Here is a 25,271-nt window from a genome sequence, read left to right as displayed (position 1 = left end):
ATTGCTTCTGTCGGCTCACTGTATAAACAAGGCCAATCGTCATGCTCACGGTAAGCCGAAGAGATTCCAGCCTTGCATTCACAAGTTATGCGCGCTGCCGACCTTGTTAGTCTGTTGACATGGTGTACCAAGAAAAACGTTTCGACGACCAGGCGTCTATCTTCCGTTGATCGTAGGTGATTACGTGTCCGCTGCAATCGTAACTAACGTTGTCGTTCAATCAACATGTGGGGATTTTACATGTTGGAGCCATACGATACACAATGTACGTTAAACGATTTGTTCCGAAACTCTTGTACCTGCACCAGAATCGTACTCTGTGGTCAGGCCAGCCACAGATCACCGCCTATCCTGCTTTGGCAGCTGCTTGCCATCTGACCTGGTTGTCTAATAGGGCATGGACGTCCAGCAACTTGTCGCATTCTCGTGGTTTCACCGTATTTCAACCACTTCCCATAGATACTCGCCACAGGAGCACCCGGAGAGCCGAAAAGCCTCGCCGTGCTTGAAATGCCCGTTCCCAGGTGACCGGTCATAGCGGTCTGCCCTCTTTTGTCATACTCACTTACGCCAGTGGATATTTCGATATGCAGCCCGCATCCTGGCTAAAATGGTTACCTAGTTGCTCAGCTTCTTATGTGTACCTTCCTTCCTGCATTTGTGCCCACAGTGCCCCTAACCAACATTCAATCTCGGGGTGAATAGTGATCGTTATAGGCCTATAACGGCTCATCAATGTAAATTCAGTAGTTATATATGGCGTAAGGGCAGTTTTCAGAAAACCTCCGTAAAGTAAGGCATTACGACGTTAGTCGGAGACGACTTTGGTATGAAAGAAGAACCAGAGTATGTAAAGTGCCACTGACTGCAGCGAAATTTACGTAACGTACAGAATCCGACGGTTTCTCAGAGCTGCTCTCAAACTTGAAATGATTTTTCAGATTAGTTGAGTAAATAAAGAAGCAAATGATACCAGAGTCAAAAAGACGGAAACTGCGTAGGAACGTTCAGGGGATATATCTACAGCAAGAAAATCGGCCTCTATAACCGCAAAAATGGAGCATTGTTCCAGCATAAGACTCCAAGCACTCTACTTACAGCAAAATGCATTCTTTTGTTCGAGTTAGGGGATACAAATTTAATGCTTTCTAAACGCTGTGGGTCCGAGAACAGATATGCACTCCGTCTTCAGACCATAAGTGGCGCATCGGGACCATCCGACTGCCGTGGCATCCTCAGTTGAGGATGCGGATAGGAGGGGCGTGTGGCCAGCACAGCGCCGAGAACAGATATAGACGTATAATTTTACAAAGTTACATTCATGATCATATACGGACTGTTTTCGTCAGTGTTTCGTTATACGGGGACCCCGTTTTTGCTCTTCCGTTTTTGACGTTAGAGAAAAACTGCTGACTATGAATGCTAAGTCATCCCATTCTCTTTTCTCGAGCCGGCCGATGTGGCCGAGCGGTTCTAGGCGCTTCAGTGTGGAACCGCGCGACCGCTACGGTCGCAGGTTCAAATCCTGCCTCGGGCATGGATGTGTGTGATGTCCTTAGGTTAGTGAGGTTTAAGTAGTTCTAAGTTCTAGGGGACTGATGACCTCAGTTGTTAAGTCCCGTAGTGCTCAGAGCCATTTTTTTCTTTTCTCGATCAGAGCATGAGTTGATTTTATTTCGCCTGATGATGCAGCTAACATGTTGCGAAACCGGTCAGGCCTATAAGCAAAGAGCTAAAGAGGTCTTATCTTTTTGAAACAGTATTACGTACATCGGAATGAACACACCAGTCTATAAAGGTAGTAGAGGAGAGCACACTCACCAGACAAATATTGTAATTGCTTTAACGGACTTTGCCGTTGGTTCTCAGTAGAATATTTCATATATTGTGAGTGAAAAGACACATGAAAGGGGTGTGATACTTTACAGTATATATTACTTTACAAAATATCGGCTTTTACTTTGGTTATTGCATAACAGCCGAAAATCGATCTGTAAAGAAATGTGTATTGTATAGTATTACACCAGTACCATGCGTATTATTTTTATGTAGGTTAATTCTTACAAAGAAGAAGACAGCAACCAGCCGCTATTAATACTGCTATTTATTTAGGTAAATAGCGCCGTTACCGATTTCGAACTGGCAAGTTCATCATTAGACGGCTCTTTACTGATTTTCGAGATATGTTTTACATTATCGTCCGTTTTTGATTTTTATTCTTCCACTGTGGTGAAGTAGTTTTGGTGTGTTGTTGCCGTCAAAAATTCCGCGCGGCAACGACAAACCAAAAATACTTCGCCACAGTGGAGGAACAAAAATCGAAAACGGACGATAAAAATATATCTTGAAAATCATGTGAACAGGCGTCTGATGATGATATACTTGCCAGTTCGAAAACGGTAATGGCGCTATTTACCTAAATAAATAGCAGTATTAATAGTGGCTGGTTGTTGTCTTCTTCTTTGTAAGTTTGAACCTACGTTAATTTTACACGGCTACGGTCTCACCATGTCAGTTTTAGACGAAATAGTATTATTTTTATATTTCAACGATAAAAAGAACAAAAAATAATGTAATGAATGAAACTTAAACGACCAAAAAGAAATGAATGTTTCTGAGGAAAGCGTGCAAATGGAGAAAACATGACAACCAAAATTGAGAACGTGGGGGTTTCCGAAAGGAAGAAAAAAGCAAGCGCAGAGAAATATTCCCCAAGGAACAACAGGGGAGGGAACGACCAAATATGGGGAAGGCACATGAAAAAAAATTCCGTAAAAATAAAGACACGGAAGTAGTCGATGAACATGGTCGGTAATTGGCCTGATCCGGCACAAAACAGCTAAAACAGTGACTACAAGTTCAGTGGACCTGGGAATGTCTGCTACAGACGGAACTGAAATAAATGAGTTAATGTGTATGGGGAGAAGCAGTGCAACGATGGTCTCCTATGATTCACAGTTCTGGTCCAAAGGAAAATATGCGAAATACGTCTGCCGATAATAAAGAAAGCATAAAACAGTTACACGAGAGCTTTTCATCAGTGTCAGTTTCATGGTGACTGGTACGTAGATAAAGAAATAGCATGTGTCGTAAAATGCAAGTCACATTTTCGCTTAGTGTACAGTTAAAAATTGATATAAATTCCGCTGCTAAGTTTATTCTTCCTACGTTTGAAATTAAAGTTGATAGTGAAAACATTAGAAGCGGTACACCAAGTTTGTTAAAGGACAAGGGAAGTCGCCAAGCCTATGTTCGACTTGTACTAACCCGACTGAGGTCGCAACATACTTCCGTGAATCAATCAAGCGAACAGGAAGTGGCGCGGGATTTTTCAGGCACGCGAGAGGCTTCGTGCAGGGGAGTAAGTCGGCGACAGTGTATAACTGAGGTTTATCAGGTCTCTGTGACTGGAGACAATACAGAAGGACTCGGATGCAGAGCTATGGGGGTAGGAATGAAGAAACGAGCGTCGGCGTCGGTACCTTGGTCTGAGTTTCTTGGATCTGTCCAAATAAATGAACATGTCGAAGAGCACAGACATTGGATCGTAATTTCAATGAAAGTAGGATAGCTGAGGCTTACTAGATACTCAAATTACTAGAACAAGTAGCCTGCCTGGCCAATCACATTGACTCGAGCCATGAAAAGGAGCCAGTTTCTTATTGCACAATTGAGCCCTCATGTTCCTTTACACGTCACGCTGTAAGTGACAATCAGTCATAGGTAAAAGTAAGCCGTGACAGACTAATTAGCCACTGCCCAGAGATACGTAAAGGTAAGAATGCAAGTCCTTCTTTGTGTATAAGCTTACTTTAATAAGTTCTTTCACATAGTTTTTTGCTGTCGGCTGACGGACACCAGAGGCTAGTCTGCTGAAAGGAACTCTGGAACTCTAAACCTCTGCCCTGCTCGTCAACATGTGCTCTCCTTGTGTTGTTAGGGGTGTTTGCTTATAGATGGTACGTGACCACGTCACATTTTTACCTGCATTTCGCAATCAGCCAGCTTGATATCAGCACTTCCTTAATGCTCGCGACCTCATACAAGTCTGACGAGAGCGTCTAGCACTGTCAGTCTTCATCTACGTTTCCAGGCTCTACTTATTAAAACTTTTACCAAGATGACATTATTGGTGCTCCCTTCACGTTTCGGTCATTACAGGCAGAAAGATGTTCAACTGAGTGATGTGCAATCACGGTTCCTTCTGACTTCTTGGGTAACGTGCTGATAGTTGTCCAGTTCTGTTGAGCAAGAGCATTCAGCATAGACTTGAAACTTCCTCAAAACACGATTTTCATACGGTTTAGGAAAATTCGCCCTCTACTATGACGTCCCTAATGGGGGAATCCAGGACTTATATAGCCTCAGCATCACCTCTCATGGGCACAGATAGTCTCTGTCTTTACCTGCTGTGTATCTCTGGAGAAGAAGCAACATTGTATCCCTCCTCGAAGAGATGGAGAAGGCCATCATGACAGATCGTTGAAACAGAAATCACTTGTCTGGATGAAAATACACTACCAGAAAGGCTAGGCAGAGACATGGTAGTTCTGTCAGTGTTTTGTGAAAGAACTTCCACTTGATATTCAGTGGACGATTCTTGTTTCTCTACAGGTCGCCCATAACCAGCTGACGACACTTGAGCCCAAGCTGCTGGCTCCTCTAAAGCATCTGCAGGTACTGGACGTGTCTCACAACGCGCTCACAGCAGTGGACGGCGTGTGGCTGTATCACCAGCTGCCACTGCTCGACGTCTCCCATAACATTCTGCGGGACATCAGTCTTCTTGGACCAGGCAACGTGTCGCATATTGATGCCTCGCAGAATGCCATCGAGTGGTGGGAGGTAAGTCAATAGGTAATCGTCTTATACACAGCTTGTGAGTTAAGTAAAAATCTAATGATATACAAGCAGTTACTAATAGATCATGCGTAGGGAGCAATGGGGTGAAATGCCAGAGATAAGGACTAACCAAAGTATAAGAAAATGACAAGTTACACATAAATGTTCGTTACTTACAACTAAGCTTGACTCAGTGCCAATCACGTGCAATTGGCAGTAGAGGTCAACTTCAACCCCCCCCTCCCTCTTTCCCCTCCTTTTTCCCCAAGGAGAAGGATCTTCGTAAATTACAAGCAGCACCAGTGTGAAGAAAGGCGAAACATGTAACTGATGCTTCCTAAACTTCGCCTTAACATGCCATTACAGCCCAACGATCTTCTTCTGTAATTATTTTAACATCGTTCAAAGTTAGTTCTACGTCCAAAATATTATTTTTATGATACATCAGTACCACAATTACTGCTCTAGGACAACACAAATTACCATCATTTTTAATTCTTGTGATACATCTTTGTTTTTGTCTTCAGCTAGATTTATTGTTTTTTTACCTCTAACACTTCAAGCAACTGCTATAATCTGAATATTAAATAAAGTATCTGCTATATCAATTATCTGATCAGATGTTATATATCTCTGATTTTATTGCACAAAACGTGAAAAGATTATCTGATGTTTTATATTCTGTAAAAATTAGCTAATACATTTTTGGATTTTATATTCAAATTATCTCCTTTTATAATATTAGTTCTCTTTCTACCACAAAATTGAGTGCTTTCATTGTATAATTTGTTTCCTCACTAATGGTATCGAGTTTAGAAATATCAATGAAGACAATTTTGTTGCCAACAGACCAAACTTGAAATTTTTCATTAGATCTCGGTCTTATTTCTCTTATCCCAAATAAATCCTTTTACGTTGCTCAGTCTCTTTTTCTTGATCAAATAGTTGCTGCTGAATGGATCGATTTGATCTAGTGTCACTATTTTTTCTTGTCTTGGTTATCGAGCTTTTCCAATAACATCATCATCATCAAATCTGAAAAAATAATTGAAATTAGGCAGTCGTTTTATCCTTTATCAAGTTTCTTGAAATAATTTTCGATGAAATTTAGACTCCTGTAGCCCAATAGCATTAACTAACTCTGATTTCTTTAATTTACTGTATCCTTTAATACTAAGATTTTTAGCTCTGGCTTTTGAGTTCAGTTACTTTCAAATTATGAAGAGTTCTTCTAGGAGAAGGTAAATTATTTCAAAAGGTTAAATTAGTTAAATCATCTTTTCTAAATCTGCTATACGTCTGTGAATAATTCCTTCTGCAATATTTATGGAGATGAGTGACTGTAAGCTCTCTAAAAGCCTCAGTCGTTTATTAAGAATAAATCCATTAGGTCTGCAAAACAAGAGATATGAAATATTAGAAGTCTTGTTAAAATAGCAATTAATCAAATTTAACCTTCAGTTACTTTTGTTGGCCAGAGTGGCCATGCAGTTCTAGGCGCTACAGTCTGGAACCGAGCGACCGCTACGGTCGCAGGTTCGAATCCTGCCTCGGGCATGGATGTGTGTGATGTCCTTAGGTTACTTAGGTTTAATTAGTTCTAAGTTCTAGGCGACTGATGACCTCAGAAGTACGTCGCATAGTGCTCAGAGCCAACTACTTTTATATGTTTGACTGACAGTAAATTTCTTTCTCAATCACTTGTATTTTTTTCTTTTCCACATTTACAAACCTTTTTTCGTTTTAGCTTGTCTTCTTGTTGGTAAATCTCACATTTACTTGAGTGTTGGTTCTTATATAAACAGATAAAGTAAAACAACTTGTAACCTCCCCACAAAATTTTTTTTTAGAATGTAATGACAATACTTAATAGAAATGGGAGCCAAACGTAACCTCCCTGCAATTAAATTTAATGACAATAAAAGTGAGAATCGCAATCTGACTCAAGTATAAGTTCTTCATAAAAAATTAAAGTCCATTCAGTGATAAGAAAATCTCAGTTATAATAATGATTCAATTAAACCGAAATATCGGTCTTTGGCCCTGTGCAAAATATCGAAATTAAAATTCTTACCTCATTACAACACCTAATCAAATTTCTGCTCTTGTTCTTGCGCACCGCTTGGAGGAACTGCATTGCAAATAATAATATTCCTTTTTTTTTTTTTGTAATCTAATTGAAAACTGAAACTTTTGTTTAGGGGAAGTGGAACGAAATAGTTACTTCAATTAAATGAAAATTTTATGTAAAATTGCTTTTGAAATCAAAGTTATTATTGGGGGCACTTGTTGAAAATTAGTTACAATAATTAAACTTTACATTATCCGATGATTATCTTAATTAACAGTATACCTCATTCAGCATCTTGACCAGTGTTGTCGCCAGACCACATCACGCAATCCCACTGGACTGCTACCACTGACCGACCGCTCTGCATGACGACTACTAGCGTACTGCACGCCACTGAACAGAGCTACTGCTCTCAACTAGACAGAGCTACAGACTCGCAACGACTGCTCGACAGACTCGCAACGACTGACTGACAGACTGAGAACCGCTCGCAACACTCGCGCGGTCAAGCGCATACTCTCTGGTCACAGATGCTACAATGCCTCGCCATCGCTGCTATGTTACATACGTGTTTCATAACCCTCCACTGGGGGGGGCAAAAATTTGGCAGCGATGGTGAGTCATTTGGACTTGCCAAGCGCGGCAAAATTTTTCTTTAATTAACAAAATTCTACAACTTACAGAATATTTAAATGTTGTGCACACGCACTAAGTACAAAATATATCAGACAAAGACAAAATGTGAGTACAAAACATAGTAGCAAATCAGAAAAATGTATATACAAATTATTTGACAGATAACAAAGTGCACAGGCACTGAAAAAAAAATTCTTTAGCATATTCAGAACAAATAAACAGACTGGCAAAATATTATGTTGACGAGTGACATGAGTGCCCATGGACTGCAGTTGAGAACATATCAGTAATTGATGAAATGTATGTACAGTTAGTAACAAATGACATAAGTGCATTCGCATTAAAGTATTGAATATACATAATAGTAGAAATCATATTGAAAAATGAGAAAAGTGTACAGGCACCGAAGTTCAGTAGAAAACATATTAACACCTAACAGAAGTGCACATGCACTGTAGTTCAGAAAATAAAAAATGTATATACAATATAAAAGACAAAAGTGCACATATACTGTACTTCAGAACAAATCAAAAAAATGTCTTTAGCATTTTGGCAATAAATAAACATAATAGCAAAAAATCATGTCGACCAGTGACATAAGTGTACTCGCACTGGAGTTCAGCGAATTGAAAAAAATGTATAGCCATGAACATAAATAATGTTAGCAAAAAATGATTTTTCACTATGTGACAAGAATTAGGATAGGAAAGGGAAGGATTGCATCATGGTTGTAGAACTTTAGATTGCACACAGCTGTTCTGAAAGTCCATATCTTTCCACAGAAGTACAACACCAAGTGACACAACTTGAAGTTCTTTTCCCCTCAGAATTTATCAGCGTAGCCAAGACACTGAACTGTCGTAGTAATATTCCATTTTTCCATTTTGGCAGTATATTAGGTACAGCAAACAGTGGGACCATAATAACGTCTTCATCGCTCACGGTGGTGGACAGCATGTCGTGTCAACACCACGCTCTTACACGGCACATCAACGTAGAATTAGTGCAAAACCAAATATAGTGCTCCATGATCACTAGGATAAACAGGACAAATGGACATCGCAGTAATTCAGGGTAGTTAGCTCATGAGGTGAAAGACATTAAGTCACATAATATTGTCAATTACAGTAGTAGTTTGCGGCATTCATAGCCCAGTTATTGAACATTTCTGTACCATGTATGTAGTATTACAGAAAAATGTTCATTAATTGTTTTACATAGAATCAGTAATCTTCTTTTCCTAGTTACAAAGCATTATTAAATAATCGCATTCTTTTCCAGTTACAAAGCATAGCATAGTTAATTAATCATTTGTCATTCCAATAGTAATAATCATTAGCTTTCTAATTTCAAAGCATTATGAAACAATCGCATTCATTTCCAGTTACAAAGTATAGCATAATTAATCAATCATTTGTCTTCCAATAGTAATAATCATTAGTTTTTTTTCTAATCACAAAGCATTATGAAACAATAGCATAGTTAATTTATTATGTGTCATTCCAATCTAGTAAGAATCATTAGCCTTCTTCTAATTACAAAGCATTATTAAACAGTCACATTCATTTCCAATTATAAAGTATGAACATTGAAAACAAGAGCTAATTAATGGCATAATTAATAACAATTCATTAAGTGACACTAATTATTGGCACTCAGTGGCCATCAGGTATCGAATAGTATAAAGCATTGTTCCTCATTCAGTATTATTCAGATCATTATGAAGTCATTATTAAAAATCAGTTAATTATAGTCATAGCATTAATAATCATGGGGATTATAAGTAGTCTCATTACAATAACAGTGGCAATTACTAGCCAGTTACTAAGCATTATTTTATATATATGTGTATTTTTGTTGTCTCATTAAGAAGTCATTACTCAAGTGACATACTATTGAGAGCTAATCAGTATTATTCAGAATTTTCTCAAACTGGTATCACTATTTGGGACTGTTAATACATTTTTGTTTGTTAGCAATGCATTGCGTTGGGATCGATAATTAATTGCTGAAGCATAACACTATTTGCTTTTGACCTATTGCTGCAAATGAGGATAGGTAACGTCATTCGTCATGAGTCAGCTGTAGCAAGGTTATGTAACAAGGCAGTATATGTGATCACATTTATAAATGATAAACACAAATGAGTAAAAAATAAAAATGCAAGTACTAGAATAGGTATAATAAGTAACAGGTTTAGTAAGTATCATGAAAAACTTCTCCTGGAAAAAATACAAAATGGATTATTGACCTGAAAGAAGAAACGCATACTATGCTGAAAAGTAGTGAACTTCGAATTAACAGGTAGTGAAATGTGTATAAAAAAATGTGTTCCATAGCTGTCCTTTCCAAAACTTTCCGTCATCCTACTATGTAATATAACACCTGCTGTCAAAACAAACTGCAACAAATACTTAAATAACTACATAGCATAAATACATAACTTCAACATTATCCTCATCTGTAAAGAAAACTTCATTATCCATATCGTCATAACTTCACTATTATCATCACCTGTAAAGAAAAACTTCATTATTCATAATACCATATCCTTCATCATTATTCATCAGTATTCATTATCATCTGCAAAAAAATCACTTCATTACTCATTATACAACTATTCCTTATCTCTAGCATATTTCATCACTAAAACTAAGATGTGTAGTTCAGTCTGACAGCCTGCATCAATCACCTTGTATTCTGAAAGAAAAAATTAGTTAAGACTGATATTCTACGATGAGTATAGTATATTCTTGTTAATGCTTGTTAATCCTGATCCATTTACTCTTCCTCATAAAGTTATTGCATCTTCTTTCGTTTATTCCGTGGGTGAAATTCCCATTTCTGTTGAATTTATTTCTTACACGCACCATTTCTTACTGAAATTGATGAACAGAGATTAATGTCTTGCATTTAAATCATATACCCACTAAATAATGACTAGTTTATGGTAACATAATTAACCATACAGCATAACATGACAGAAAAAGTAATATGTCAAAGGCATTGACAGTGTTCAGAGGCAAAATGTACAGATAATATCACAATGCAGCAGCAAAAATGTAAAACAGTCACGATGTTGAGATGTTATAAGGCAAAAAATGTCAAAGTCAACAGGTGTGTTATATCTTAACTATTTCACAGTGCATACAAACAAAACTGGAGTACAATCATATACACAAAAAAAGTGGAAAATGTGCACGGTCTGATGTGTAACGACAAGAAAAGCGACCTGCTAACCTTACCTTGCCGGGTACTTGCCAAGAAAAAAATGCGATAATCATCAGTAATTAGTCACGTGAAATAATTGCATTAATAAATGACATCATAGTGTGTTGAATCATAAAGTGTCTTCATTCAATAAACGGTTTAATGTTTGAGATATGGTGATTGCCTTTCGATTTTCTGGTTCTCAAAGTTTCGATGTGTACAACATTGGGGTGAGGGATGCTGCGAATCCGATATGGACCTGCGTATAGAAGTTCAAATTTACTGCACTTACCTTTTAATTTGCTGGATAAATAGTGTGTACGTACTAATATCTTCTGTCCAATGTGAAAGTCTCGGCGTCTACAAACCTGTTTTTGCTGTCTTCTCCGGCGCTCTGCGGCACGTTTGATGTTGTTCAGCGCAATGTCAATTATTTCATGGTGTCGTAGGCGACGACATTTAGGGAAGTTTACTAATTCTTTAATTTTGTTTGGTGGTTCAACGTTTTTCAGTATAACAGACGGAGATAGCATAGTGGATTCATTTGGAATGGAATTAATTACTTCTTGGAATGAGAGTATGTGTGTATCCCAATCAATATGTCTTTTGTGGCAGTATATTCGGCACAGCTTACCAATTTCTTTCATTAATCTTTCACAGGGGTTCGAAGAAGCATGGTACTTGGATATACAAATCGGAGAAATGTTTCTAGCTCGTAACATGCGTGTCCATACACTACTACGAAATTGAGATCCATTGTCAGAAATTACTCTCATCACATGCCTTACATGAGATAGAAAATGTTTCACAAATGCCTTCGAAACAGTTCTGGCAGTAGCTTTGCGTAATGGAGTGAAAGTAACAAATTTTGAAGTGAGCTCAACAGCGACAAAGATGTAGCAAAAACCTCTGTTAGTTCTGGGAATCGGACCAAAAATGTCTACTGCGGCCATATGTCTTAATTTAACAGGCATAATGGGATATAATGGAGGAATATGTGAAATGGTGTCTGATTTAGCTTTCTGGCAAATTTTACAAGACGCTAAAACTCGTCGTATACGTTTCTCCATGCTAGTAAAATAACAGTTCTGTCTCAGTATAAGAAAACATTTTCGTGCTCCGTAATGTGCGTAACTTAAATGAGTGTACCAGATTAATTTGTTAACCAGTTCGTCAGGAATGCATAATAACCAATTGTTGCTGTCAGGATGAGAGCGGCGAAACAGAATGTCATTGCGTACAGTGCAGTGGTTCCTAATCGTAACATTTTTCTTATCTTGCCAAAGGTGTTTAATTTCTTTCCACACATTGTCTTTATTTTGCTCTTGTGCTATGTCCTGTAATGACGATGAAATAAAGTTTTCAAATGCAACTTGCTGAATGTACATGACACTGAAATTTGTTTTGCAGAAGTTGGTTGCTACGTCTTGCTGATTGTTGCCGAGAGAACGCGATAGTGCGTCTGCTATAACATTTTGTGTGCCGGGAATGTGGACAATCGTAAAATTAAATTCTTGTAAATATAGTTTCCATCTGCTTAACCTGTCGTGAGTAAATTTAGCTGAAAGTAAAAATTGTATAGCTCTATGGTCTGTGTAAACGGTGGTATGTCTGCCATAAAGAAAGTGCCTAAATCTCGTGAAAGCCCATACAACGCATAATGTTTCAAGTTCTGTGACGGAATAATTTCGTTCAGCAGGTGACAGAATGCGGCTTGCAAATGCGATGTTTTTAATTACTGTAGAACCTTCTTCCTCAATTACCTGAAAAATGTGTACGCCCAAAGCGGTATTGGAACTGTCGGTGGCAATGGAAAAATTTCTAGTAAGACCTGGGTGCGATAAAAGTGGTGCATTCAACAGAGCATGTTTCAAATAACATTCTCGTGAGCAAAATTCTGCGTGTCAAAAGTAATGTTTACGTTACTGGAATATGAAACCTGTACTGTGTCTGGTCAAATTCTGTCGTACGTGCTATTTTTTACGGGAGAATGTTGTGGCATATCCACTATATGAACTGTTCTTTTATTTCTTACTGACGTATTACGCTATCGATGACACCTATTGTCTGTTTCATTCATGATTATTCGTTGTTGCTGATGTTCTTGCTGCTGAAAAGATCGACTGTTATTAAATGTACGCTGAAAATTGTGCTCGTTATTTTTACGTCTGTCTTGATAGTAATTTCTATACGGCGCATTGCGATACGAGTTGAAATAGTGTGTTGTCTGTACGTGGTTATTTCTTTGCTGCCATGCGTTACTATTTGCTGGGGCTGGGACTATACGTGCACGCGGCGAAACATTCAAGTTTGGTTGACCTTGTAGACTGCATTGTTGGTTAGGTATGCTAAGCGGCTGACTTTCATGCTATTGTGGTGAAAAAACATCTATTGTTACCAAAAATGTGGTTGCGACTGCCGAAAATTTTGTACATACTGATGATTACGATTTTATCTGTTATTAAAGTTACGGCGGTAGTTGTCATTACAGGAGTGCCTACTGAAAATTGTCACATTCGGTAAAAGATTTGTCATATCGGGTTTTCATTACAATGTTTCTTAATTCTAGGTAGAGCAATAGTTAAAGAGCAGTTTTGATAGATATAAAGGATAGTAGAAGAAGAGGCAGCAGTGCAGAAAACTAAAGATGAAACAGCACTGCTACAGCTCGGGGCCCTATGCTCGCTACGGCACATATTCATTAAAGCGTAATGAATCCCCTGAGGTCTTTTACGCACTGCAAATAAATTTTAGCTTTTGCGTTACAGGCAATAGCGGTATAAATTCAAAAGCAAATAGTTGTATCCATGTTAATTCCAATTTCTGCATTATAGGCAATAGCGGTGAAAGCATAAAAACAAATTGTCGTATACAGCTCAAAGCGTGTACCTGTGTTCTATCATTATTAAATTCTTTACATTTTCTGGCGGATAAAAATTGCTCATAATCTATGTTCTCGTCACTGAATTTGAGAATACGTTCGGGTTTATATGTGAATCTGTTTGTCTGTGTCATTTCGTACTTCAAGTCACGTAGCTTTTCAGATTTTACGTCGCGTGGCTTTTCGGATTTTACGTCTCGAAGTCTCTGTAAATTGCTCACATTATACGCGTTGCGCGAGTCTGACAAATGTTGGCAAAGTGGCGGATTCTGTGACGTATTGGTGACTGAAATAGTTTTTAATTCTGTTACTTTAATATTTTCGCCAATTTGGTTGATCTGTCGTGCTAATTTCTCGTCAACTTCCATATTCGGAGTGTGTGAAACTTCCACTGACTCTAAATTAACTTCGTCGCGAATCTGTACTGCGTTTTTAGGGCATTGTTCAGTGATTGCATTAATTTCGTGTATCTGTGTTGCGTTTGCTGAACATTGTTCGGTGACTGCAATAATCTCGTCTTTATGTGATTCTGTTGTGTCTACACGTGTGCTACTTAATTCTTGTGCAACAGTGCCAACTTCTTCATTACTGTTATTAGCACAAGTCTTAGTATCTACACGTAATTGTACTTTATTGTCCCGACATTGCACGGTAACAGCTGTAATCTGCTCACTAACTTGTTTGTTCTGTTCTTTAAGATCGTCTTGTTTTTCGTTTGTGAGTTCGAAACTTTTATCAATTGTTTCGCTAAGTTGTTTGTAATGGTTGTCGAAACTTTCACTCTGTTGTCTGATCCGTTCAATAAGTTTGTCTAGTTTTTTGTTCTGTTCACTAAATTGTCGTTGTAGCAATCTTGCCATAATTTGTTCAAAGCCAAAGTTAGCGTTTATACTCTCTGTGCTGTTTAGTGGTGGATCTGGAACTTTCTCGCTTACTGTAACCATTTGGTTATTCTCAGATTTAGAAAAACGTTTGTCAGTCGGATGTACACTGTCAGACATTATTTCGGAATTAAATAAATCCGTCGTACTTTCACTACACTGACCATTTTCATTCGAAAAATTTGTCTGTACATTACTTGGATTTTCTAAATCGGGTGTGTTAAGCTCGGCAGCGCTCATTACTATAGAGCGTTCTGCGTCATCAACTGTCGTCAAATTAACAGACGAGACAATTGAGTTCGTTTGTTCATTATCAGGGTAAAAGTCATCACTAGTGGTTGGAATGCACTGATTGTTAGTGAACGCAGGATTGTCATCATTACACTGCGTGTCATATGTCCTATCGGTAAAGTTGTTTGAGTCGGTAATTTCATTCATAATACCTCGCGATACACTATTCACAGTCTTTCGCGGCATTTTTGCTAAAGTCACAAATATTCAAAAACAAATAAGCACAAATGCAAAGGCAACACACAAATACAATAGAGCAACAAATTGCCGTTGACCTGTAGAAAGAAAGTCACAAGTTAATAAAAGCGTAGCGCCAAATCCTAATTATATCTAAGCAAATAAGAGCAGATATCTGACTGTTGTTCAAAAGATTCTCAACGAAATTCGATCCTGGACTGGGTGTCGCCAAGTGTAACCTCCCCACAAAATTTTTTTTTAGAATGTAATGACAATACTTAATAGAAATGGGAGCCAAACGTAACCTCCCTGCAATTAAATTTAATGACAATAAAAGTGAGAATCGCAATCAAGTATAAGTTCTTCATAAAAAATTAAAGTCCATTCAGTGATAAGAAAATCTCAGTTATAATAATGATTCAATTAAACCGAAATATCGGTCTTTGGCCCTGTGCAAAATATCAAAATTAAAATTCTTACCTCATTACAACACCTAATCAAATTTCTGCTCTTGTTCTTGCGCACCGCTTGGAGGAACTGCATTGCAAATAATAATATTCCTTTTTTTTTTGTAATCTAATTGAAAACTGAAACTTTTGTTTAGGGGAAGTGGAACGAAATAGTTACTTCAATTAAATGAAAATTTTATGTAAAATTGCTTTTGAAATCAAAGTTATTATTGGGGGCACTTGTTGAAAATTAGTTACAATAATTAAACTTTACATTATCCGATGATTATCTTAATTAACAGTATACCTCATTCAGCATCTTGACCAGTGTTGTCGCCAGACCACATCACGCAATCCCACTGGACTGCTACCACTGACCGACCGCTCTGCATGACGACTACTAGCGTACTGCACGCCACTGAACAGAGCTACTGCTCTCAAGTAGACAGAGCTACAAACTCGCAACGACTGCTCGACAGACTCGCAACGACTGACTGACAGACTGAGAACCGCTCGCAACACTCGCGCGGTCAAGCGAATACTCTCTGGTCACAGATGCTACAATGCCTCGCCATCGCTGCTATGTTACATACGTGTTTCAAACTAAAATCTACAATTTCTTGAAAGTTTATACATTTTTTTAGAATTTGGATTGGCTGCTTCAGCTGATGCTACATTAGTTTCTTTTGTCAACATTTTAGTGTACCCATCACTTGAAATTTGTTTTAGAAAATTCTTGTAATTTGATGTATAATTTTCAAAAAGAACTTTCTTATTTCTATAAAAATTTCTTTTATAAATTTGTTCACATTCAATACAAATATGCCCATGCTTATGTGCTGTATACATGGGTAAATAAAAATTATCAATTGGTTTCTCTATTTCACATTTTTAAACTTTTTGCCTTCCATTTATTAAGACAAATTTTTATTAGATTAATGAATCAAAAACAGATTTTATTTTTTGAGTCTTACAATAATCAGTTATAAAAACGCCATGGTAATATTTAATTTTTAATTGTTTAATTAATTTTTGTATATTGGAATTACTTAATGAATCAGGATAGAAATCGATTATTTTTTGAAACTCTTTTCCTGATCCTGTGCCTTTCTTATTCAATGCTTGATTGTATCTTTTCTGTTCTTCCAATTCTGCATCAGCTTTTTTCTTATTTATTACTACATTTGGGATTGCTGCAGAACTATGAGCAAGTGAGCTAGTTGTTGCTATATATGGTAATGCAGCTAATAGTAATGGAAGAAATCCAGCTTCATGTTGTGTTTGTTCTTTTCCTTCGCGTTAGCTATATATCTTATGTAATTAGTAAATTTCCATCAGTTTTTTATTTCTTTCTTTCTTTTTTGTGCATCAGTTAGAAACGATTCAATACTATGTAATTGTTCATTATTTAATTTAATTTTAATTGATTTCGGTTTAGTCTTTCCACTTGGTAGCAAAGTATGATCAACTGAATAGTTATTCATTTATGTGGATTAAAAATATATAGGAAATAATATTTTTACACTCCCAACCATTGTCATCCCCACGTAAACATCCATGGCTGCACCCATTCCTTATTTTGTCTTTTCATACATAATTCTGCTAACTGTAGTTACTGCTAATTTTTCTCCTAATGAAATGCATGCTGTCTTTCTTTTGCAGCTAATTGAAGTTCTTTATCAGCTTCATGTCTAGATTCTAAATCTTTATAATCTCTATATGCTATATCATGTTTTTACAAGCTTCGTCTGATTTATTTTTCCCTGGATCTCCAAGTGAGAATCTTTCATCCAGTTTAAAAAAAGGCCAACAATATGAATATCCTGGCAGATGCATTGTGAAATTATGTAAGCCACAATTTACTAATCCTTTACCATGTTTTTCACTTTTCCAAGATATGTGTGGAAGATTATTTAAAATTCTGATAACTATGAAATTCCTTTTGGTTTGTTGACAATGAAATCACTAAATTTATAGCTCAATAAATTCATTATTCCCACTTTTTCACTATCATAATTTTTATTCTAGATCAGTTCTTCTCCATGAATTACAGATAATCTATCAATTAACTGACAGATATTATTTATCCAAACACATTTGATTGGTTTTTCTGAGTATTTTTTTTACTAAGCTCTCGCCAACCTTTTTTCAGTGCTTTGAAATAAATGACTATATTTTTTTGTCTCAGTGCTGGAAAGAAGTCATCAGGGATATGTTTTACAAAATATTTATATTTATTTCTCTACTCGATTTTATTTTATTTGGATTATTATCAGAATATAATAGTCCATAATGGTAAAATATATCTGTATAATTTGATAAATCAGAACCTGTGAATAATGTATTGATGTCTTGCATAGTTATCTGTTTTTGAGTTAAAATATTCATTAATCGTTCTGTACCTTCATATGTCCTATCACCAATAGTTATTTTATCTCCATTAAATATTACTGCTAATTTACCAACGAATTTAAATGAACCAACAGGTCATAATCCAAAATCTTTATCTTCACTGTGATTAATATATTCTAACATTCATTAACTTATGTTTATTTTTTAAACATTTTACATTTTTTCTATCTTCTCCATACTTCATTAATAAAACTTGTGTTATTGATTCTCTTAAAGCATAGTCACACTGTGGACATTCATATTGTTTAATTGGTGGTATATCATTTAATTCTTCTAACTGATAATGAGAATAAGGAATCATTTGCTTTTCAGCTTCTCTATTTTCTTCAGTAGCTTTCAAAACATCATCCCCTAATCCTTCACTTCCTAGTTTAAATTTTTCAATTGCATTGATAACCGGTTAATCTTGTTTTTTATATGTTTCATATTCTGTTCATAGTTGTTTCATCCATTTTTTTAATTCTTCCTTTAATTGTCCTTTTACTCTTCTATTTTGCCTAGCTTTTTTACCAAATTCTGGAAGATACTTTGCAATTAATTAAATATTTTTAATGTCTAACATTTATGTTTATGTTTAATGTTTATGTTGTTATGAAATTCTGTATTTTATTTCTGAACTTGCATTCATTCAGTTTTCTAGTCATGTCTATCGTAAAATATCCAGATTGATCATTCCAACATTTACTACACCTTTCCTTAAAATCATCTAACTTTAAAATACCACCATCGACCTCATGTTAAATTTGATTTAAATTTGTATCATGTTGTCCAAAAATATTTTAAGAAATTGAGTTATCTCTGAGCAATTGTATAGGAATTTTTAATATGTTTGACTTAAATAAAAACAGTCGATTCCTCTATGTCTTCCTCTATTAAAATATTCTCTAAATATGTCTTGATTTTCAAGAACAAAGTCATCAAATACTATTATTGAATTATTTAGACATTGATATAATTCAGTAATTTCTTCATTAGTTTCAATAAAAGAAGTATTTTTATGTTACACTTATCTTCAATTTTTATAAATTTTACATATTTCAGTTGATCTAAACTTTTAGAATATATGTAAATAAGATTAATTTATACCAATTCAAACATTCAGGTGCTACAATATAATTATCAGTCCTGAGTGATGTTGTTCCACAATCACTTGGTCCTATAATTGCACATCAAATTTGATTTTGTAAAAGTTTTCTGTGTTTATTTATTTCTTTCTTTTCTGGAATTCTTATTTTTGGTTCCCAATCAGTTTTCATTTAATTAAATTATTTTTAATAGTAAATGAGGAGATTATTGCAACTGAGTGATAAGTCATTTGTTCTTAAAAAGAGATTGACTGTACCTATACAAAATAGCTTTCTTAATGTTGCACTGATTGGTTTTTATTCAACTGTTTTAACTCCAAATATTACATAAAAAATAACGAATTATATTGTGATGGTGAAACAATAGAAATTCCTGTTGCTCAATATAGTTCAAAAAACTTAAAAAAATTCATTCATTCGAAAAATCCAAAAATTCAAATTAATGCACATGAAATTTTAAATAGAATTGCAATCGAAAGTGGAATTTAATTGTACATTGTATATTGTATATTGCATTCGTTCTAGGATTTAGTAATCAATTCCTAAAATCATTCCATTTGAATTAATTAGGTCATTTTCATAGAGCAAAAAAATTTTACTGCTTCATTCAGTTCTAATGCAGAATTTGGTGGACCAATAATTCATCGTCCAAAGTATCTGGTATATATTGCTATTTTGGCACCTATTCAAGATTTGGAAATTACTATAAGTGATGAAAATTATAATTTGATTGACTTTAATGGAGCTTATATATAAGTAATTTTAGAAATTTTTTAATAAATTTAATGCTTATTAAATCATGAACAATATCGGGAGTTGTCACATTTAATCATTCCTTGTGAATAAGAAGATTAAAAATAATCTAAATCTCTCCAATAAGAACACAGAGCTTAATATAACAATTAGAGATGGATTGGGGTTCATCTAAGTCATGCACAATTATGTATGAGTTTTAATATTGTTCGAGCTGATGGTTCAGATTATCCATCATATGATGGAAAATCCAGTATAAAGTTAGTTGATAACTATGCGGCAAAGTGTTTGAGGTCATCCATATAAAGAAAGGAAGCAATGTTTTGCCTAAAATGGAACATCCTTTCATTTCTTCATCTGTCCTTATGAGATTGACTTTGACTATAGCCTATGGAAGGTCATACCCTTAAAAATGCCAAGACAAAATGTAATCATTGAGATTTGTTTGATGGATTTCTTAACGATTGTAATGGAGTGATTAGGGAAGGAAATTTAACAGAAATTTTTACTTTGAGTTCGAGTGGTGGAGATGCTATTTTAGATGGGCTGAAAAAACGATGCTGAAATTGAAATAAAAGATACACTTCCAAAAGGAGGTAAAACTGCAGTAACTGCAGTAGGATCTATGAAAACTAATGTTCCTGTTGTAAAGTACGAACCAGAACATTCAGCAGAGCTAGAAGAAGAAAGGTTAAAAAATTCCAACTTCTATCTTTGAATCACAAACAGTTGAAATAGCCAGATTAGAAGGAAAAAGAGATTTTGATGTAGGTATTATATATTATTATAGTTCTACAGAATTTGATATGCCTTGGTTTATTTTCATTGTTTTCGAAACTAATAGAAAAAATATTCAACTAAGTGATTCTTCTTTATTCAGTCATGTTAAATTGCAAAATATCTATATGAAAGATGGAACAAATGAAGTTTTTACTCATGAATTATGGAATCTTGATCCATCAAATAATTATTTAAAAGCATATGATGCTTTTCTCGATTTTAAGAGAGTCCTCAGTTGAATCATGAAAACAATATAAATCCCTTCAATTTTATTGAAAATTATCCTATTTTTGTTGTAATTTTGTCTAGAGGGATGAATTTTCTAGCCACACAGAAAACTACAATGCAACTATTTGCCACTTTTAATGATAAAATTCCTAAAGATACAGTTGCTCACATAGCAATGTATGGTAAGAAAGGTTTAATATATGATGCTCAGCATTGAATTTTGAGTGAAAGTTTTTAACACTATTATTTTTTATTCTATGTAAATGGATACTCTACTGCAGAAGCTAAATAATGCAAGCAATTCTAATTTGTTTAAAAAGATTAGTGAGCTAGAAGTAAATGAAATGTCTTACATTATGTGGTGTGAACATTTAAAAACTAGATATGGAGAGAAAATTTGTATGGAGCTTGATAATAAATTTAAAATGTTTTTGCTGCACAGGTTTAATAAAATAATAACTAACTGCAACTTTCAATTTTTTGATGATGGAAATATTAAATTAAGTATAAAGGAATGAAGAGAACTGAAAATAATGATACCGAGTTTCACGATCTGGAGTTCATTGTTTGAATAAATTTTTTAATCCCTAGGTGATCTCAGGGCTAAATTTTCAAATATAATTTTATTGATTTAATTTTTATATTTATTTTTGTGTGTGAAGGTGTTTGATCATTAAATAATCTGTTAGTGTGCTCAATGTGTCCATTAACTACTCAGGATCTAATTATTATCGATGTCTTCAGTTGTGTATGTCATACCGCAAGACATTTGTTAAGTCACTTTGTCCCCATTTGCTGGAGGAAGTGTTACACAGTATAAGAGTAATTATTTTTCCTGGTAGTGGTATACTTACATCTATATACAGAGGGGTCCAAAAAAGGTATCCACTGTTTAAAAGTCCGTAACTTGTGCAAACTAATTGACGGAGTTGTCTCATTTTTGGTGAAAGTGTAGTTTAAAGTCCAAGTTAAAAGATATCACTGTAGGTGTTCGAAATGGTCACCGTTAACATCCATACACAAACGATGCCGCCGAACTGCAGCACAAACTACTGACTACAACGTGTTAAGTTGGATATTTGCAAATGAATGTATGATGGATTCTCGAAGCTCATCCAGTGTGCGTGGCTTTTGTCGATAAACGACACAGGTAAAAGTTCAGAGGAGTTAAGTCTGGGGAACGTGGTGGATACTCCACAGCACCTCTATGGCCTATCCATCGTCCTGGTAGATTTTCGTCGAGATATGCCCTAACACGATTTTGGTAGTGGACTGGGGCACCATCTTGTTGAAAGTAAACTCTTCTATCTCCATACAAGTCTCGGATTACGGGTAAAATGGATGTCTGAAGCATTTCAAGGTACACCTCACCGGTAACTGTGCCGTTAGAGAAGAATGGCCCAATCAATCCCCGGTAAGACAACCCACACCACACATTTACTCCTGGCAAATTCACGGCTTTGCCTACATGGACGTTGTACGACTGAGTTTGAACTGTGCCTCATCAGACCACACAATCATCTCTGCAAACTCTTAATCGTTGCGAACCATGTTAGTAAACCATTCGCAGTAATCCGTTCTACGATCTGGGTCGTCCTCGTTCATTGCGTGTAGCACTTCCACTACGCTGTCTTCAAAATTCGCCGAACACTTGAGCGACCCACTCCAGTTCCACGGGCACACAGTCTCACAGACTTCTGTGGTGAGCGAGTGAATTGTTGTAACAGATGACGGGAGTTAGCTGGACTTTTCACTGTTACAGGTCGTCCAGACCGTTGTTTGTGTACATCTTTAACACAGCCTTCGGCTTCAAATTTGACTAGAATGGGACGAATCGTCAAACGTGTCGGTGGCTCTGTTTGATACTCATTTCGCCATTGCTGTTGAACCTCATTAATGTACTTAAAATACCACTTCGTAACTGACTTCCTTTCACCGAATGTAAGCCTTGCGCCAGCCATGTTTACTCGAGTAATTAGGTGCAACTAAGAACAAAACACTGACTATCTGGCGACTGTCATCTGACAAAACAAAACAATGCAATACAACGCTTGTGTGACGATTGCCGGAGCAATACACTATTACACTACCAAAGATGAGACAACTCCGTCAATTAGTTTGCCAGTTATGAACTTTTAAACAGTGGACACATTTTTTGGACCACTTTGTATTTCCATTTATTGCACTGTACGTGGTAAACTTGATCTCTGATGCTAACACAAACTAAAGCGATTGCTCTAATGTGTCACATAGGTCAAAGCGGATCGACTGTCGCTGGAGGGTAATCCACGGGCCGCGCGAGGGCTCCAGAAGGACACTGCTACGAGCAGAGTGGCAGTCGTGGACCTTGGGGAGAGCATCCAGCTCAACTGTGACCCTTGCAATGCGCAGAGTGCTGTAGCTCTGCAGCTACGACACTGGCTTACACGTCAGCTGAACAAGTAAGACTTATCAAACGTACTACACGTGCTAATGGATGCATTACATTAGGGACTTTGAATTCTTGTACCAACACCTACAAAGGGGCAGAACCCGACAGTCTCTGATTGCAAGACCAGTGGTAAACATCTTGAACATGTTATATCTTATAAGTACTTACGGAATGGGAGGATCACGTAAAATCAGTATTACGGCAGCAAACAGAATTAGATTTTGAAACTAATCCGCATTAATAAAAGTCTTAGGTACAAATGAAACTTGCGAAAGGTATCCTCTTGTCATCACAATAACCAACTTCGCTTGCTATGAAATATTCCGTTAATAATTTGGCTACTGCGCACAACAGAAATAATATCACAATGGCAAAAAAAGCATTAGTGTATTCCTGATTATATCTGTTAAATAATGGTTGCTTGATCATTGTAGGAAGTAGGGTTCGTAGGTCGAAGCCATTATCACAATTCAAATCATTTATGAAAATTCAAAAACAACATGGAGTGTCATTGCAATGCGACTTTTGAATAACAAAAACAGAAAGCTAACATGAAATATTGAAATTAAGTATGTGGGACGTTGACTGACATCGTTAGTAAGACGGAAATGAAATCAAATCAGAGTTCATCATCTGTGCATCTCACTTTTTCAAATAAACAATAGAGATAACCCAATGAATCCCGCATCCAAGAAGCACATACCACCAGGTTAATGCGACCTGCTCTGAGTACACTCTCTGTGAAATGGAACTAACTACACATGTTATAGCATAAACAGACACGTACATCTTCAAGCTGCACAGTCAGCACGGAATGACAGCCAAAAAGTGAATGATAATCGTTCAGCGACGACTCTCAGGAAACAAGTGACAGGAATACCAGTTTCTCTGGTGTGACCTAAAACTTAATTATCAGGGTGCCAACAAGCCTGTAACCAATGTGACAAACGTAAAGTGCCTAAATGCATAAATATACAGGTGAACTCTGAAAAAATTTTCCTGCCTTGGAGTACAAATACGCATAAACAGTTTACTAGATAGCTGCTGAGTTTAAAAGGTCTTCCACTAGAGGTGGTTGTGGCCCACGCATCTTCTAGAATTGTAGGCACAGCAGGATTAGCCAAATACAAATACTTTTCAGATAGATATCAGTTTCTCAGGTTTCATGGTTAACGGAAAGTCAGGATTCTGTTGATATCCATACATACTTGTCTAAACTGAAGTGGGCACAGGGCGCCTCCTGCTAAGGTACCCCTGCGGCCGCACCTCAGGTATTTCCTCCAGGAAAGGAAAATGAATGATCAGAAATGTTACCTGTCAATATATGTAGTAGCAACAGTGAAGTACGGAGGACGTGGTGTTCCGCATGGTCCCCCTATTGCGCTTAATAAAACGCTAATTGCGGAAAGATATGGACACATTTTACAGCATAGTGAACTGCGTACTGTAAAGGAACAATCTGAAAACGATGATGGTTTGTATCAGCAGGACACTGTATTATTTCAAAATAACATCTGTGAGGCAATGGTTTGCGCTCAAAAACATTCCAGAAATGGACTGTCCACCCTGCCCAGAGTCTCAGGCCATACCGAGTGGCCGCGCGGTGAAGCTACGAGGTCTAAATGCCTTGCACGGTTCGCGCTGCTCCCCCCGTCGGAGGTTTGAGTCCTCCCTCGGGCATGTGTGTGTGTGTGTGTGTGTGTGTGTGTGTGTGTGTGTGTGTGTGTGTGTGTGTTGTCCTTGCCGTAAGTTAGTTAAATTTAGATTAAGTAGTGTGTAAGCCTAGGGACAGATGACCTCTGCAGTTTGGTCCCATAGCCCTTACCACAAATTTCCAATTTTCCGAACCGAGTGCAAAGTCTCTGACATGAGACAACATCGATTTCGCTCTAGAACATAGCGTCTAACATAACTGCGTTCTCTGGTTTCGGCTCTTGAATAATAGGCTGCTGTCCCTAAACATTCAGACTCCGCAATGAAGTATTACCAGCAGAGCTCAAGCCGACATAAAGGTGAAGGCTGAACCTATCCATACAGTAAGGCTTCCTAAATTAAAATGTAACGGGTTATATACCTATGTCCCTGCGAATAAATTGCAGAATGTCCCCCAGTGGAATCGTACTCGAGTGTGATCGTCGTCTGAG

The 25,271-nt window shown here is 36.6% G+C and overlaps 1 protein-coding gene across 1 annotated transcript in view; it reads left to right on the top strand.

The window, feature by feature from the left end:
• Nucleotides 1-25,271, top strand: part of LOC124781525 (toll-like receptor 2) — a 145,207-nt gene that overhangs the window by 79,467 nt on the left and 40,469 nt on the right. The window contains exons 7-8 of the mRNA XM_047253867.1: nucleotides 4,615-4,845; nucleotides 22,950-23,137. Coding sequence (XP_047109823.1) covers nucleotides 4,615-4,845; nucleotides 22,950-23,137 — 419 coding nt within the window. The remainder of the gene's footprint in view (nucleotides 1-4,614; nucleotides 4,846-22,949; nucleotides 23,138-25,271) is intronic.

Source organism: Schistocerca piceifrons, chromosome 1 (assembly GCF_021461385.2).
Source record: "Schistocerca piceifrons isolate TAMUIC-IGC-003096 chromosome 1, iqSchPice1.1, whole genome shotgun sequence".
Lineage (NCBI taxonomy): Eukaryota > Metazoa > Arthropoda > Insecta > Orthoptera > Acrididae > Schistocerca > Schistocerca piceifrons.
Note: the sequence above shows the minus strand (reverse complement) of the source record. Positions and strands in the feature narration are given on the sequence as shown.